The sequence below is a fragment of the Citrus clementina genome, unplaced genomic scaffold (genome assembly GCF_000493195.1).
Source record: "Citrus clementina cultivar Clemenules unplaced genomic scaffold, Citrus_clementina_v1.0 scaffold_9, whole genome shotgun sequence".
NCBI lineage: Eukaryota > Viridiplantae > Streptophyta > Magnoliopsida > Sapindales > Rutaceae > Citrus > Citrus x clementina.
Genome location: NW_006261964.1, coordinates 14,843,093 through 14,860,811, shown reverse-complemented (window position 1 = coordinate 14,860,811; position 17,719 = coordinate 14,843,093). Strand labels below are relative to the sequence as shown.

General features: G+C 33.8%; 2 protein-coding genes across 6 annotated transcripts; both read left to right on the top strand.

The window, feature by feature from the left end:
• The first annotated feature begins 856 nt into the window (after positions 1 to 856).
• Positions 857 to 2,834, top strand: LOC18033208. The gene is made up of 5 exons (XM_006420823.2): positions 857 to 1,035; positions 1,245 to 1,350; positions 2,133 to 2,204; positions 2,290 to 2,501; positions 2,591 to 2,834. Exons 1-5 carry the CDS (start codon positions 926 to 928, stop codon positions 2,697 to 2,699), a joined length of 609 nt encoding a protein of 202 aa, XP_006420886.1. The 5' UTR covers positions 857 to 925; the 3' UTR covers positions 2,700 to 2,834.
• A 1,793-nt stretch (positions 2,835 to 4,627) lies between these two features.
• Positions 4,628 to 15,210, top strand: LOC18033046 (AUGMIN subunit 3). Of its 5 annotated transcripts, none has more exons than XM_024181763.1 (18): positions 4,628 to 5,064; positions 5,161 to 5,197; positions 5,319 to 5,422; positions 5,687 to 5,882; positions 6,763 to 6,829; positions 7,353 to 7,456; positions 8,327 to 8,411; positions 8,738 to 8,795; positions 9,617 to 9,748; positions 10,025 to 10,094; positions 11,492 to 11,549; positions 11,667 to 11,722; positions 12,240 to 12,392; positions 13,124 to 13,235; positions 13,340 to 13,481; positions 13,809 to 13,884; positions 14,665 to 14,760; positions 14,859 to 15,210. In XM_024181763.1, exons 1-18 carry the CDS (start codon positions 4,889 to 4,891, stop codon positions 14,958 to 14,960), a joined length of 1,824 nt encoding a protein of 607 aa, XP_024037531.1. In that variant the 5' UTR covers positions 4,628 to 4,888; the 3' UTR covers positions 14,961 to 15,210. The 5 variants fall into 5 exon arrangements, with proteins under 5 accessions (XP_024037531.1, XP_006420884.1, XP_024037533.1 ...); XM_006420821.2 differs by having other exon boundaries at positions 4,629 to 5,064; positions 8,741 to 8,795; positions 14,882 to 15,210; XM_024181765.1 differs by having other exon boundaries at positions 4,629 to 5,064; positions 12,240 to 12,341; positions 14,882 to 15,210.
• The last annotated feature ends 2,509 nt before the right edge of the window (positions 15,211 to 17,719 follow it).

Here is a 17,719-nt window from a genome sequence, read left to right as displayed (position 1 = left end):
TAATAATTATAGTTTTTGAATAAATAATCATAATAATTAATATATTATTATTAATTAATTTACTCTTTAATAATTATTAATATTGTTATAATTAATTCATATATTATTATTAACTAATTAATATATTAATTAATATATTATTAACAATAATTATTAATAATTATAATTTTTGAATAAGTAATCACGATAATTAATATATTATTATAATTAATTAATATAATTTTATAATAATTACTAATATAATTATTATAATTAATTCATATATTATTATTAACTAATTAATATAATTATTACTATTAATAAATATATTAATATTTTATTAACAATAATTATTAATAATTATAATTTTTTAATAAATAATCACAATAATTATTATTGTTGTTGTTATGATTAACTAATGGTATTTTAGTAACTTGAAACGATTCAGCTTAATCTAGTTTCGATTTCAAGATAAAATAAACATATTAATGGGATTCAAGTCTATTTTCATTCCGATTCTTATGGATTAAGTAAACAATTTATTTTGATTCCCAATCCATATTCTCATTCCATCCTATTTCTATTCCAGTCTATTCTGATTTCATCTTATTCCAATTACTGACAAGTAAACGCAGCATAATTATCTCTCATTTATTTCAATCTTGAATGAACTGGGGCGAGTTAACAAGTTTTGAAACCCTTCTGGTATTACATATATATTTGTATGTGTACCCAAAACGTCCGGGGGTAGACTGAAAGAAAAAGATCGAGAAGATTTTAGAACGTTGCTTCATACGTGCGTGCGACACCGTTTTGGATACGTGTTTCGTTTGCTTAGGCCAAGGGCAAAATAAAATTAGAAAAACCCCATTTGATTAATTAATTAATCAAAATATCAAAATTTTCAAAAAAATAAATTGAAAGAAACGAATCCAGCGAACGAGCGATGGCTTTGAATCCTCAGCTTTTTCCAAATTGGATGCCGGTGCCGTTTACGAACGAATTATTCGTGCTTGCCAGAGACGGCGTCGAGTTCCACGTCGATAAGATTCCGGGGTCTGTTCTTTAAACTTTTTAATCATTTATTTATTTTATTATTATTATTATTATATTCATAAATTTGGATACGTATTTCTGTACGATTCAATTTAGGATTAATGATCATAGAAGTTGGAATCTAGAAATGATTGAATTTTTAATTTTATATAATTTTAACCCAAAATTTATTCCAAATGTGCATAAATTTTGGCCTTGTGTTTTTTCAGAACTAATCAAGTTAAAGCGAGGGGCACAGTTTACTTGTCAAACATACGCATAGTATTTGTTGCAAGCAAGCCTGTTGGTAACTTTGTTGCCTTTGATATGCCTCTGGTACGCGATGCTTAGCTGCTGCCGTGCTTTTATTCTGTTGCCTCTATATAATTGTGTTGTGTTTGCTAAAATTCTTGTGAGTCAAACAAAGTTGTTTCGATGGTCATTTGAGTTTGCCGCAAGAAATACTGTTTAGCACTCTTCATATGTTCCAAATGGTATTAAAGTAAGATTGGATGAGATACTAGTTATTTGTGTCGAAGAAGATATATTTCTTAGGACCTACTTTGCAAGGGAAGTTGCACTAGGCTCCAATTAGTATTGTGATATGGTGGCTTCTAAGCTCTAAGTCTAACCAGCAAGTGAAAGTCGATGGATTTTTGGTTAATAATTAATTTCAATTGAGAAAGTTAGTTTTGACCAATTAGTAATGCTTATACAGATTTTTTATCGAACATCTGTAAGGGAATATCACATTAGCTTCTAAGCTACAGTTGTTAAGTGTTAACCAAACACTCTTAAAAACTTGGCCTTGGAAGCACGGTACTAGACAGCAATACCAAAACGTAGCCCTTGCTTGCTGATGCTCTGCAGCTTCAGTTTCTCATGTGTAGCTTTGTGGCATTTTGATCCCACTTTGGGCATTGTTGGGTACCACAAGTGATCTTAAGCTTTCTACCTGTTGCTAGGCGGTGTTTTTGAAATGCTTGAAATGCTTGGCTTGAGACATTGGTACTCTTTAATTTTCCATTTGGGTTATAATGTGGTGTTATTTTTGGGATGTGATTTAGTTTCTGTCCTATCTGATAAGTCACTGATCTGTAAGTTGATTTATCTCACAGCTCTACATCCATGATGAGAAATTTAACCAGCCAATATTCCATTGCAACAATATTTCTGGTTTTGTGGAGCCTGTAAGTATATTATCAATGCCTTAGGTTGTGATATTAAGCAATGTCTGCTGTAGATAGTAATTTATCAGCTTGACTTTAACTTCAGGTAATCCCAGAGAACGAGCATAGAGCTCTGTACTCCACTCATTCGTTCAAGATTTTATTTAAGGAAGGCGGTTGTGGAACCTTTGTTCCACTTTTTCTCAATCTGATCTCTTCAGTTAGACAATATAATCGACAATCAAATGTGGGAACAGAACCTCGTGTGGATCCTTTACAAGCAGCTCAGACTCCAGTTGATGAAATGATGAGACATGCGTAAGTGGCATATTTAGCTGTTTACTTTTGTAGTGTTTATTATTTAATTGAATGCTTATCAGTTAAATGTCGAATTCTTATTGTTGCAGATATGTTGATCCAAACGATCCAACAAAGATCTTCCTGCAGCAGCCCAATTCTGAGTCTCAGCTAAGGCGGCGCACCTACCATTCCCAGCCAGTTGAGCACTCGAATTAGTTTTAAAATTACATTTAACAGAGAATTTTAAGTATTAAAATTTGTGCTGTGTGGTTGAAGTGTATAATACACTGCATAAATATTCCATGCATGCTTATGTGGGTGGTGTGTTGCAATAAAATCTGTTTTTAATTATGCTATTATTTTCCTGATCTTATGGTTTCTCGCCACTCTAATCACATGTTCTCTGTCCTGCGCGCACACTTTGATTTTCATCTGTTTGTGTAAGGTGATGTTGTAGCTACTGAAAAGTGAAAAGAACCGAATTAAATGGTGTGTCATTAACAATGCATGATAGTAAATTAGTAATTCATGCACCAATTTGGAGAATGTCACCAAAAGATACTGTAAGGTTTGAAGCTGACAGAAGTTATCAATTTAAAAATAATGAGAGATTCACTATGGAGAGTTCTGTCACTTACGGGGAATTAAGTAGAGAATGCCGGCTTTCCTATCTGATGATTACTAAGATGCCTGAGCTGGAAGTGGTGCAATTCTGACTAGTGACCGACGTTGGTGCCTCTTCTGCTCGTCTGTGTAGCCACTCTTGGTGTCTTTGTGAAGGCATGGCTTGAGGAGAGCGTTTATAGCACTTTTTCTATTTGAAGAGCAATTGCCCTTTCTATTAAAAGAAAGAGGGAAGTTTACAAAAATAATCATAAAATTTTTACTATTTTCACAACTAGCCCTCTAAATTTTTTTCTATCAACATTAGACAAACACACGTTTTTCTCTTCAAATTACCCTTGTTTACAAACCAAAAGTAACTTTTTTTCTCCTCTTTCGTCAAACCAAACACAGCTTTGCAATCTTGAATCATCATCGGTGACGGCAAAAGGCAACGATAAACGCCGACGGCAAACAGTAAAAGTGAAATCCGATCATAATATATCCGAATTCAACACTAATCGGCATCACTTAGTGGTATGAGTTATTTTCTGAATTTGCGTGAGAGTTTCAGTGCGGTTGCTTGCTGTGAGTTGTGGGTGAATCTGCCTTTTGGTGTGACAGGCTGCCTGTCGCACGAAGCTTTATGCGACAGGTGCCCGTTGCTGGACAGCGGTTCCCTCGGTGGGCAGCACCATTCAACCCAAAACAATACAATCACAAATCACTCCCAAAACAACACACTCCCAAAACAATAACCACCACTACAAACACCACAACTACCACCACCATCATTATTCTCAAACTACAACCACTATTATTCTAAAATTTCATTTTAAATTAATGAAATATAAATAAAATGGCTAACCTAGATTTTGTTGAATGCCGTAGATGGTAGATCGGACACCGATGATGGATGGAGCCGCCGCCGACGAGGGTTGATGTTGCCTCCGACTATGGGTGTTTCTTCGGTTTGGGAGAGATGAGTGAAAGAGATATTGTTGGGGGAGAGATGTGAGAGGGGTATTTTGGTCTGAAAGGTTTTTTTTTGCTAATGTTGATAAAAATTAGTTTGGGGGGTTAAAATGGAAAAAGTATAAAATTTTATGGTTATTGGTGTGAATTTCCTAAAAAAAGAGAGTTAACAACTCTCTTTATGTTCTTTAGTCCAAAATTCTATAATAAAAATATGAAATCAATGTTTATCAATTATTATATAATTGATATTTGGGGTCCGGCTACGGTGCAACTGTGGTATCATGTTACAGTTGCATCTAGTCATTGGATGCGCTTGAATGAGTGGGGTCCACTGACATCCAACGGCTTGATACAACTGTGATATCGTGCCACAGTTGTACCACAGGTTTTCCCTGATATTTGATTCCTAAAATTATGCTTTGAAATTTGAGCACAAAGGAGAAGGAAAAATTACAATGACTCATTCCAGATTTTTTTTTTTTTGGGGAAACAATTAATAGCGAATAATATTCATGTTTTACAAATATTTTTAGTTTTTCAAGCAAAAAGTTGTTTCTATTTCAAATTTTTCACGTCCCAAGTGAAAAAAAACTTTGTACCCAAAGGTACAACTAAAGCAAGCACAAATGTACAACTAAACCAAGCACCTAACCAGAAGTAAAGAAAACGACGACAGAGACATTTGAAATGAAGATTTGATTTGATTCTTCAGTCGAGGCCAGCGCCAAAACATAAACCCGCATTTGAAATGAAACGAAGAACATTCCATTCAATTCAATAAAATTAAATGCGTTTTGATAAAAAGAAAAAAAAAGGGAAAGAAAATGAGCGGAGCTCGGCTGTGCGCATTGCTGTGTGAATTAGGCTACGGGGGGGCGGATTCGTTGGACCCCGACAGCTTCGAGTGGCCTTTTCAATACGACGACGCACGACCCATCCTCGACTGGATCTGCTCCTCTCTCCGTCCCTCCAACGTCCTCTCCCTCTCCGAACTCTCTCAGTACGACGCCGTTTCAGTTCTCTCCAATTTTTAAATTTCAGATTCAAATTCTCAATCCATTCATTAATTAATTAATTAAAATTATTTGTATTATAGGTTCGAGCAGTTTCTTCAAGAAGAAAAATTATTGGAAGTAAGTGCTTTTTATTTTTATTATTTCACTTTATATTTGTATGTTATTATTGATTCTTGACTCCAAAAAAAAAAATGACCAACAATTACGTGATTTATTTAAAAAAAAAAACTGTTGATAGGGGGAAGACTTGGAATCTGCTTTTGATAGCATTTCGGCCTTTTCTTCTAGAAGAGATGATCAGGAAGCTGTTTTTGGATCTGAAGAGGGTCTCAAAGATATACGGTAACTCATTTTCTTTTGCCATTTTCACTGTTTTTATTATGCATTGAATCTGCTGTTATATTAAATTTGAAATTTTGTAAAAGCTATATAATGCAATGTGTGTTCTAGAGAGTATGGATTGTTTAAATATGCTGTTAAGTGCCTTGATATGCTACCTATAAGGAGGGAATTTTTTTTTTATTTGTTTCTCTTTAGTTTTTTGGTTTAATGATGATGGTTGTATTTTGTTGTTTCTAGCACTGATGGATTTGTGTTCGTGTTTAGGGAAGCAACTCAGGCATATAGAGATGAAGCTGCACAGTTGCAGAGACAGCTTAGGCATCTGCAATGCCAGTTTGACATGCTTACTGCTCATGCTTCAACTTTGATGCAGGGTAGACGGGCAAGAGTTGCCGCAACTTCTACTGTCAATGGGCACCTTTCAATCCTAGATGATGGCCTTTCAGCGAGAAATTTGCAGGTATGGGATAAAGAAAGTTTAATTAGCTCTATGGTTTACGAAATTGGAACTTTATTTTTATAAAAAATGTAATAAAGCTGGAGGACAAATGCATACATGAATTCTGTATGTAATCATGTTTTGTCCGTTTATTTTCATTGCCAACAGTCAAATTGCATACATAATTTCCGTATCTATAAAAGCTACATGATATGCATTGTACGCTTACTATGGTCTTCAATTATATAGAAAGAAAGATAGTGAAAATAAATGGTATTATAGTGCAAATTATGGTACTCGAAAATAATTCAAAGATCTGGATACTGCCTTTGATAGTCTATGCAAAAATTTTCAAGGAACACATTTGCATCAGCTATGAACCATAATTCCATATTGCTTTCATCGCTTCTTTAAAGTCTTCTGTGGTATCCATCAGCATGTGATTTCTTAAGCCCCATTAAGCATGTAGATACTCAAAAAATTTCTTCCTTTTTGCGGGTTTTCTGTAATTTTCTACTCTTATAAATATAATGTTAAAGCCTTTCGCTTGGCTTGCTCCATTTTTTGCTCATTATCTATGCTATGCACACCAATGATAGTGTATTTGGTCTCTTCACATGCATCTTTTGAAAAATAATGTACCATTTTTTCATATTTATTATGCTCCTATAGAAATTCGAAGTAAATAAATTATTTATTTTATTTTACTCCCTTAACACTCCCTCTGTATTAACCTTTTTTTTTTTCTTTTTCTTTTTCCTTTTGCTTTGATGTTGTTGAAATTATGTTTTTATCTTGTATCTTAGTTTTGATGCATTTCTTTTTGAGAAAATTGTTTATTGCACTTTATTTCTTGCTTAAAGATTTGTAATTGTTATTGAATCCTCTTGTTGCTTTTTAGATGAATGATGTATTGGGAAGGATAGCTTCTACAGCACAAGAGTTGGCTCACTATCACTCTGGGGATGGTATTATATTGTTTTACATTTTTGTATTTCTTTTTAGCTAGAACTTTAAAGTCAATGATTAGTTCCCTTTTCTTCAAAGGTGCAAAATTTAATGCCAATTTTTCTGCAGAAAATAAAAGATTTAAAAATTGATCACCATAATTCAATCATGATTGTATGTTTCTCATATTTTTAAAAGTGAACTTTCATTTCTGGCTCATATTAGTTAAATTTTTTATTTCGATGGTTTTTACCTGATAGTAATTCCTAAGTTGCGTTTTTGTCGAGGTAGCAGGACCTTACTATGAAATACTGGTTAAAGATTGGGAGTTTTCAACTGAACCTATTTCTTTTAGTTGCTATCCTTTACTTGTATTCTAAATCTGTTGGGGTTAAAATTTTTTACTGTTCGAACTGGACCCTGTATCTAATTGCAAAATGTGACACTTTACCAAGGGAAACAAAAATGAAAGAACCACTTTCTTGTGACTAATCTGCTCTGTTTATCTTCTTGATGAGTTTTGGATGTTATTTATATGTGCAGAGGATGGCATATACCTGGCTTACTCTGATTTTCATCCATACTTGCTTGGAGATTCATCTTCTATGAAGGAGCTAAATCAGTGGTTTTCTAAGCAACTGGACAGTGTATGTAGATTTAAAACTGACATTGAGTTGTTGTACTTTATTAAACCTTATAGGTTCTCCTTTTGTCTTTTTGCATAGCCTATCCCTTCATTGCAAAACCTTGAATTGTATTATCCATTCTTCCCAATCCCAAACCAACAACATTCTTTGGAAACCAAATTATTTTCCATGTTTTTTCCTTGCATAAGTGTTGCCTTTCTCTTCATAATCTCACCAATACCTATTATCATTACATGAATGCATTTTACAAAGATCTTATGGCAGCATAAAAGGCAATGCCATAGCAGCTGACTTAACAACAGTTATCCTCCTTGCTTGAGTCATTACTTCGGTCGTCCAGCTGCTTAATTCTCTTTTTAACTTTCATTTTAATCTTCTCTATTTCTTATAATTCAGGCATTAGCAATATTAACTGGTTCTGTCCTTTTTTTTTTGGTGATTAAATTAATCTTTTACTGTCATCCTAAACTGCCAGTTCTCGGGGATTCAACCAACTCTCCTTATACTAGTATTACCTAAGACTTAATAAAATAGTTTGGGCAATGTGTTGATGTGCATAATTTATGCAGCTCTGTCATTTATCAATGGTCCTTCGCCATAGTTAGTTGGGAGGCATTTGATCATTATTTCCTCTGTCAGTAGATAGGAGCTTTATTTTGTGTCCAGAAGTGTCTTTCTGTAGTAATATGTTCATTTAAGGAGAAACTGAAAAATAACAGCTTTTGTATGGTCTTTCTTTCCATTAATATACAGAGTTTCTCTTTTCTATAAAATAATAATGTCATCTTTCCGTTGTGATTTCTTTTTCTTTCTCACATAATGGTAATTGAATCAAGTAAGTTTATTTGGTTCTAATGTGATTGCGAGCAGGGTCCTTTTAGGTTAGTTGCTGAGGAAGGAAAATCAAAATGTTCATGGGTAAGTCTTGGCGACGAGTCAAATATCTTAGTACGAGGTAGGCTTCTAATGTTTTCTTCATATTGTTTCTTTTAGCCTGAATGGATTTTCTGCTTGAACATTAGTCTTCATTTGCTTAAAATATTTGATCATCTTTTGTATGTTCTGGATTGAGTGAAGACTTGTAGGTTGTGCATGTATAATTATTCCTACTTGAACAGGAAAAAATTCCTTTCTCTTCTGTTTCTTCTTTCCCTTGCTCAACCCCAACCTTAATTTTGAATTACTTCCTACTGCACATATTATTAATTTAGACCTGCATGTGGATTCTTTTTAATTGTACTGGCAGAATATTTATTTGTCGTTGTTGTTTTTTGGTTGTAGCAGATTTAGAAAAATCCCATCATCAACGTGTATCTGAGTTACAAAGACTTCGTTCAGTGTATGTATTTTTGTTTCTTTAACTGTTTAGCTTATCTTTTTTACCTTTCTTATTGTTTACCCTTTTTACAAAGTATTGCTGTACCTCTTAATTGATCCATGTAAGTAGTAATCCTGAAATGGCATGTTGGAAGAGGTTTAGAAGGTTTTAACTTCTGATCAGGATGAGAAATATTGCATACCATCCATATTCTTGTGAAAGAATCTAGAAGGCTTTTGACTGTCACAATTTTAATGTATTTCTTTTTCATGGAGAAGCTCCTTTGAAAGTTATTTCAACAGATTATTAAGAAATTGAATTGAAAGAGCCAAAAATAAAAAAATAAAAAAGATTATCAGCTAAATTTTTTTAGATTAGTACTTGTTAGCATATCTTAACAGTTTAAGAGAATAAGTAATTGTTTGACATCTCTCTCCCTTAGACAAATGTCAAACTGCTATGATTGCTAGTATAGGATGCCTTTTGAAAATTTTGTTCTACTTTTGATGTTTCATTCTACTTTTTATAGCTGGACTATGATCATTAATTAAGTTGAACATGCCTTGAAAGAAGGGGACTCGTGGGTAGGACAGTTTTGTTTTGTTGTTGCTTCTCCTTTTTGGTACTAAATTTTGATATTGATTTACTTTGAAGCTTCACTTTAAGAATGTGATAGAATCAGGCTAAGGAATGTATCCCCCCCCCCCCCCCCCAAAAAAAAATCTAAGGAATTTATTTCTTTTTGTTGACGATCACTGTTTCTCGATATGTGCTGCAACTTTTTGAATTTTTCCTTCAATGGTACTTTCTTAAGTTAAATAGGTGTTTCAATAATTTGACAGATTTGGAACAAGTGAAAGACAATGGGTAGAAGCCCAGGTTGAGAATGCCAAGCAGCAAGCTATTCTAATGACACTGAAATCTCAAGTAGCATCCGACGAAGCTTATATTCATCTTGACTTTCATTCACTTAAGTAAGAGTACTTTGCTTTACACCCATAATTATTAGCTTGAGTGTTAAAGTTCCTTATTTACCTTATCATACAATAAGTTCTTTCTGCGCATAGGTGATATGCGTAACATGTGCTTAACCAAAATAGGATGACATCTTCAGAATGCTTGTTGAAGTGCTCAATTTCTTTATCCATTCCTTTTTTTCCTCTTTCTTCTAATTTTTCTTTATCTTCTTGCAAAAATTATGTTTGCTTTGTCTATTTCATGGTAATTTTGCAATGGTTATAAATGTTCAGGAGAAAACATGTGGAATTGGTAGGAGAACTCTCAAATCTTCACCACAAAGAAGAGAAATTGTTATCTGAGGTTTGTACGTGTATTTATTCCAAGTTTATGCTAATTGTTATTGCTGCCAGGTCTTTCTGGTTACACGACTGATTTGTTTGCTGGTTTCTGCCTACTATGGAGTGAATCAATTTATACAAGGCATTTGCTTTATATATTTCTTGTTTGTCAAGATATAATATATAATATAAGGTTGATAAGAGTGTAATTAGATATCTATTATGTTATCTCTTGTAGTAAGGCGGATTCTGACAATTGAATTTCAGTTTTTTCTTTTTATTTCAGTTGCCATGTACCCCACCCTATCCCACCCGAAATTTAACCGATCCCACTTCAAGGTTGGTCTGACGAAGATTTCAACCTTAACCTATTGCTTCTACTGCAAGAGGCAAACTAACTGGGCTGTCCCCAAGGGGACAATAAGTTCACTACCACAATACTTGTTTTTTCTGTGGTAGATTTTTTAAAGAGTAATACAGTTTTCTGATCAAATTTAATAAACTCACAATACCTAGGAGCTTCTAATATGTGTTTAACTGGGTGTAACTTGAAAATTAGAAAAGCCAAATACATTTAAGAGCTTGATGGAAGAGACAGGCTAGGGCTTTAAAGAGAAAGAAAACGATCAAAATAGAGAGATAGTGTTATGAGTTGTATGAAGAACGTGATGAAAAACATTGGTGAGAAGCATCGGTGAAAGGTTTCCTTACAATTACTAAAATGATTTCTTATATTATATATTTTACAAAGATTATTGATTTATGATAATCTGCATTGGTAAAGGTGTTTGCTACAGCATTTGGAACATAATCACTAACCAAATTACTGGAACCTAGGGGTGGGCACGGGTCAGTTTGGTTCCATTCGTTTGTGAATTTAATTGAACCGATCAGCTTTTGCCTAATATATAAACCTTGTTTCTCAGTTTGGTTCTGGTTCGGTTTGGTTTTTTTGGTTTTAAACCATAAATCTTTTGTATTTTGTGATTATTTTTCGGTTTTTGTTTTTTTTGTTTTTTAATATGAACTGATCAGTTTTTGTTATTTTTTTGAACTGAACTGAATCACCGGTTCAGTTTGGTTTTTTGTGGGCACCTGTTTTTTGGCCCACTCGTACTAGAGCCTGAATCTCTCACATTAACATGAGCTGTTATCGAATAGTTTTAAGTGCAGTTGCGATTGGTTCAAGGATGCAGTGACTGAAAATAGTAATTTCTGTTTTATTGGCTCAAGAGTGACTCTGGATTGTTTTTGTAATTACCAATAGATATTAATGTTTCAAACCACATATTTCAATAATGATAGGATATCTTACCCTGGAGTTTGTATCTGTTTATGTGTCTGGTCAATGTCATTTTGGGTTTTCATTTGACTACCGTCTCTATATTTAATTGTCTACTAAATCTGTATGCATTTCAGACTATTCCCGATCTTTGTTGGGAGCTGGCTCAACTCCAAGACACGTACATTCTACAAGGTATTTTGTGGTAGTTTTTCTACTTCAGAATCATTAGAATTAAATATCCAACTTTATGCTTCTATTACGATGATAATTCTATAAAGTTAATACGATTTTAAATTTATGAACTTGTAGGTGACTATGATTTGAAGGTCATGCGCCAAGAACTCTATATTAGTAGACAGAAAGCGGTAGGTTGACTACTTCATAATTTTATCTCTTTGCTTGTTTTATAACTTCTTAGAGGTTATGAAAGTATAAACATACAATATAGTGAGGATTTGACATGTCTACGGCATGGTAGCTGTTTGCTTGGTAAATCATGGATGTATTATGGTAGTCTGTCAGCTGTTCATTACTATATTGTATCTAAGCTAATGTGGGAAACTAGCACCCTTGCATCCGGACTAATCTCCTTTATTTTCTTGTTAATTATTGATATTACATGGGTCCATAAAAGGTCTTCCCTTAACGCCTTGAATAATTGTTTGCAATAGCTGAAACAAGTTACATGGTGTTGGCCTTTAATGTTGCTATGATCTTTGTCTGACTAGGTTCACATCACAGAAAAGTTTGGTTATTTCACATTACATAGCACTATAATCATTTTTGGCATAGCCACTGTCAGATTGTGATACAACTGAAATATTTAAATTTATGTTGAAGTATTTGTGCTAGGATATTTACATTTCTCATTTTCATTGGCAGTTCATCAATCATCTGATCAATCAGCTTGCAAGACATCAGTTCTTAAGGCTAGCTTGTCATCTGGAAAAGAGAAACATGCTTGGAGCCTATTCACTGCTTAAGGTTATTGAGTCAGAGCTTCAGGGATACCTCTCTGCAACCAAAAGCCGAGTGGTATTACACTCTTAATCTGAGTGTGTCAACTTTGATCCTAATTTTAGTTTTGGTGCATAGAAAGATGTTAATGTTCTATCTTCCATAAGCTTACCACTTACCCATGTCCCTCTCAATCCACTTTTCAATGTTTAGTCCTTATATATGTGTGTGTGTGTGTGTGTGTGTGTGTGTGTGTGTATCCCTTAACTTTTATACTTGAAATGATGATTAAATTTTCATTCATAAGATTTATGCAATCCAATGGTGTAAGTTTAAAGTAAAAGAATAGCATCTAGGTCATTATTCATCTACCACTGAAATGGACAGAAATAATCATCATTTTAAGTTGGAAATTGTAAGTGACCAAAAAAAAAAAAAAAAACCAAAAACCAACAAACACACATGCACACACGCACACTTGTGAGTGCTTAGAAAAGCTTTTAGAATGGAGGACCGTTTATTGGTTGGATTGTTCATTTGGCTCTTGATCAATGAGATCCATAAGATTGCACATCTGGAAATTTACTCAGAGACCATGCACTGACACTTATGGGGCTCTTTCAACCCTGAACCCTGAGCATATGACTTCCCTTTATCGACATACCAGGCTTTACTTAGCTAATGAGTGTTTTTCCTCGTGCAAATAGTATTAATACCTTTTTTGTTTGCATCATCCTGTTTTTGATTCTGCTAAATTGATTCAGTTCATTCTGAAACCTTGTTTGTTCTGAATCATGATTTTGTTACAGGGTCGTTGCCTGGGACTCATTGAAGCTGCATCTGATGTCCAAGAACAAGGAGCAGTGGATGATCGGGATACTTTTCTGCATGGTGTTAGAGATCTTTTAAGTATCCATTCAAGTAATAAGCATAATGATTTTCGTTAAACTGATTGAAGTTTTGTTATTACTTTTGTTATCTTTTTCGTATTGGTAATTTTTGCTTTCCTGAAATATTTTTCTTAGATGCTCAAGCTGGGCTGTCAACATATGTATCAGCTCCTGGTATTGTGCAGCAGATATCTGGTCTTCGCGCAGACTTGACGGCCCTTCAGTCTGATCTTGAGAATTCCCTTCCAGGGGATAGAAATAGATGTATCAATGAGCTGTGAGTTATTTTCAGATCAGATTGTGTTGCTCTCACTATTCATGCTATCTCATTTGTACTTATTCCACCTTGTAATAATGATTGCTAATCTACCTCTGCGATAAGTAAAAATAAAAGATGTAGTCAAGGGCTGAAAATTCCGGTAAATAGTTTTTATCATTTTCAGGCGAACATCAAGCCATTACTTCACGTTGCATGATTGGCAACAATTTTTTCAACTATTTATGATTCCTCAAAAACTGCTGCTAATATCATGTTTCTTGTGTTACGTAGTAATGTCATTTTGATTTGTTGCTAACATCTCATGCTTTTTCCTCTGTGTTATAGGTGCACTCTTATTCAAAGTTTGCAGCAACTACTATTTGCATCTTCAACAACTGCACAACCAATCCTGACACCTAGGGTAGGATCTTCATCATCCAAGTGTCATGTTCAAACTTGCTTGTTAATATTTCTTCAAACTCACCCGTTGCTTTTTCATCATCCAAGTGTCATGTTCAAACTTGCTTGTTAATATTTCTTCAAACTCACCTGTTGCTTTTTTATATCCAGTTTTCGACTAAGCATGTTTCTTTCGTATTTGCTTTGTAATGATATATGGATGATTACATGTCAGACACCACAAATATACTGGAAACATGAGATGATGAGGGTAATCCATTCATTGAAATGTACCAGGAAATCTGGAATAGTCTGTTTTTCCGGTTGTAATTAAAGTGAGAAACATGATTTCTCTCTCTTTTGCGATCCCTAATCTGTTGGATTCGTAGTTTCTTGCTCTGCTGCTAAGTGTGTGTAGTTGGCAGATACAGTGCACATTTGGTTCAAGTGATTAAAAAGAGAATAACCTGCTAACGCTAATGATAATAATCATAGATTTAAATGTGTGCACCCACAATAGCACATGTTTTGTCCAGTGAGAAGATTTTTGGGTTTGCATTAATGCTTTTAAGATTTTGAAGGAGACAATGGGCATTAGTGATCTTGAAGTTATTTTCAAGAGGTGATTGAAGTACTTTGTTTATTGTTTGCCACAGATATATGGACTTAGGTTCCTTTTTGCATCATGTTGACTTCGTTCTTTTTCACCATTCTCATTTTACCACAGCCTCCTCTTGTTGGTTCTTCTGTATTCTTCTAACTCTCTGTGTTTGCTTCTGTTACATTTTGACACCTTTTAAAGCCATTGATGAAAGAGCTTGATGAAATGGAAAAGATCAATGCAAAACTCTCTGTTGCAGTGGAAGAAGTGACACTTGAGCACTGCAAAAAGAATGAGGTAATACACAGTCTGATCTTCTCGCGGTCTTGTCTTTTATTATCAGATTGTTTTGCTCCTAGGAGCAACTATCATGTAACTTAAATTAAGCAATGCAGGCAAATTTCTGGTGTGCTTGCAGATTATTAAACATCACTCTCAGGAGGTTGGCCTTCAAAGGCGGGTTTTTGTCGACTTCTTTTGCAATCCTGAGCGTTTGAGGAGTCAAGTCCGTGAATTGACTGCTCGTGTGAGAGCCTTGCAGGTCTCTTAATTGCATTCTTACAATTAAACGGTATGCCTCTGTATCAATCACATTGTATACGTATTTAAAGCCATCATTCTTTCCTTCTGGATGTCAAGGCTTTTTATTATTGAACCAAAAACTCAAATATCAACTTGGGAGGAGTGTAAATGTATATACTCGGATCTCTGTATGGAAAATGAATGCTGGTTTATTTAGCTCGTCTCTTCATCTCTTTCGTCTCTCACTTAGAGTAAATGCCTTGGCTATTTTAGACTAACAAATGTGATTGAATTATGTGTACATGTATTCTATGCTCTAATAAGAACTTCCAAATGATGAGGGTCTAGTTCAAACTTTCCAAATGATCATAAATATTGTTATATATATGTATGTTTCTCTTTCAAACTTTTAGAAGGATAAAATATTGTTGGAAAATGTTTTCTAGTGAGAGGGTGGGTCCCTAATGAGAATTGGATTGATTCCTCCAAAGAAATTTGTCTTCACCGCCCATTCAAGCTATCAATTTTATCTTGCTTTTCACTCACATGGCTGTCCTTGTTTTTATTGTGTCTGCAAATGTTCGAGGGATGGAAGTTCACAAATTGGCTACAAAACCAACAATTCTTTTATAAAAAAAATTACTTCAAAGTTGTACCATATTACAATGTCACAATTTTTTTATTACTGAGACAAAATTTGATTACTGATCCCTTATCTTTTATTGTTATTTTTTAAAATTTTCTTTATGTTTGTAAATATGTGTAGCTAAAATTTAAAAGGCGACTGCACTTTCTAATATATATAATCATTCCTTTATATTTTTGTACAAACTCTTTACAATAATATAAAAAAAATTTATGTTATTATAAAAAGATAAATTTATATTTTAAAAGATAGGGACGTACCAGTCCATAAAAGATTCTAGACGACAATGAAGGAGTCCCAATCTATGAAAGACTCCATAGACAACAACGAATGAAGGTACACAAATCCAAAAAATGTTTTAACAATTTTGGGTGGTTTCATTGCCTTGGGCCCATTTGCTCATCGAAGAGACTTTCTTTCTTTTTGGTTGGTGATGTTTGTACAGTTCATATTTGATCATATATTCACATTACCCAGATATTAATGTATCATGCATCCACCAATGTTAATCTATTAATCCCAACACCATTTCACAATCTCTCATTTCAAGACTAATATTATTAATCAATCTTTTCTGATCTTCTGATAAATCATCAGAGTGCAGAGCATCAATTATAGAAAGTTTTTCAGGACCGCCTATTTGTTATGTCAACATGTCACATGTATCTTTCGTACACTAGATTGCAGGCCAAAAAATTGAAAGCTAACCCACGATTACTTTCACCTTTTCCCTTGTGATGAAAATGCTCAGTTGTCAATGAGACATGTCTCTCTATCAGTTATGCACAAAAGATCAACCTGTGACTCACTCAACTGACAAAAACTTTCACAAATTGGCTATGCTATGATAAAATTTAGAAAAGAAAAATTGGTGGTCATTTACCTTGGGATATGCTACGATGGGTCGTGTTTTATTTTTTAAATTGTTACACTACAAATATTTTGTATTCATAATTTGAGATCTACTCGTACGGTAAATACACACACACTTATAATAGTCCCGAAATTACATTAAGATGCCACTAGCTCGCCCATTATGCTGGATCAAATGGCTAGTGTCTTGTTGTTTATGTTAAAACGTAAAACTTATTATTTGTATGTCATATTTATAACTTTTGAGGTATATTTCAAGTTAACTTTAGATATAATTTTTAATATAAAATGTAGCTCAAAAGTTTATAAAGTAATGTTATATTATTCACTTTGGATATTTAGTAATGCAGTATCTGATATATCATTTATTAAGTGATTTGTAAAAATAATAGACTAATGATTTAACGATACACATGACATTAAACTGACTAATGATACATAAGTGAATATTCTAATTAAGTACCAAACTTAATAAATATAATATTATTGAGCAAATTTTAAATCCATTAATTTTGAGGTATGGGTGGGTCACCTTATCTTTGGTACAACAATAACAATTTATTCCAAGTCTTATTGTGAATGAGAATTGAGTGCCCCATTTACCTGAAAAAAAAATAAAAATAAAAATAAAATAAACATTCATAGGTTTTACAAATTTTTGCCAAAGCTTTACCTTCAAGTGGGGGGCAGTTTTCTCTTTTTGTATCTTCTACTGGTAAACAAGCAATCAATGCAGACTTGAAGTCACAATACAACTTTTTCATCTTTACAAAATTTGAAAAGCAAAGTGAAAATGAAGTGTCATTGGAAATTGAAGATTCTCTCATTTTTCACCCAATACTATTGAAGCAACTAACACCCACCACCACTATAACCACTATATTTTTTTTCAAGCACCTTGTTTCTTATCATCAATTCATTTGTAAGGACAAGATTGCTCAACATAACACATAAGAATAGGCATTTTGACAATCACCATTTTAGACTGACGCCACCTCACATTTTACTTATTTCAGCACCCGAGAGTTGAGGGCACTTCGAATTCTGGCATTTTACTATTTCTGCCCGAGCCTGACATAATCTGATATGATAACTTTCAATTTCACACTCAAAACCAATCTTAAAAGAGAAAAGTTGTACCATGATTCAATGAAATCGTTATGAAATAGCTTTTGACTTACTGGAATTTAAGTACCTGACTGCTAAGAAGACAAG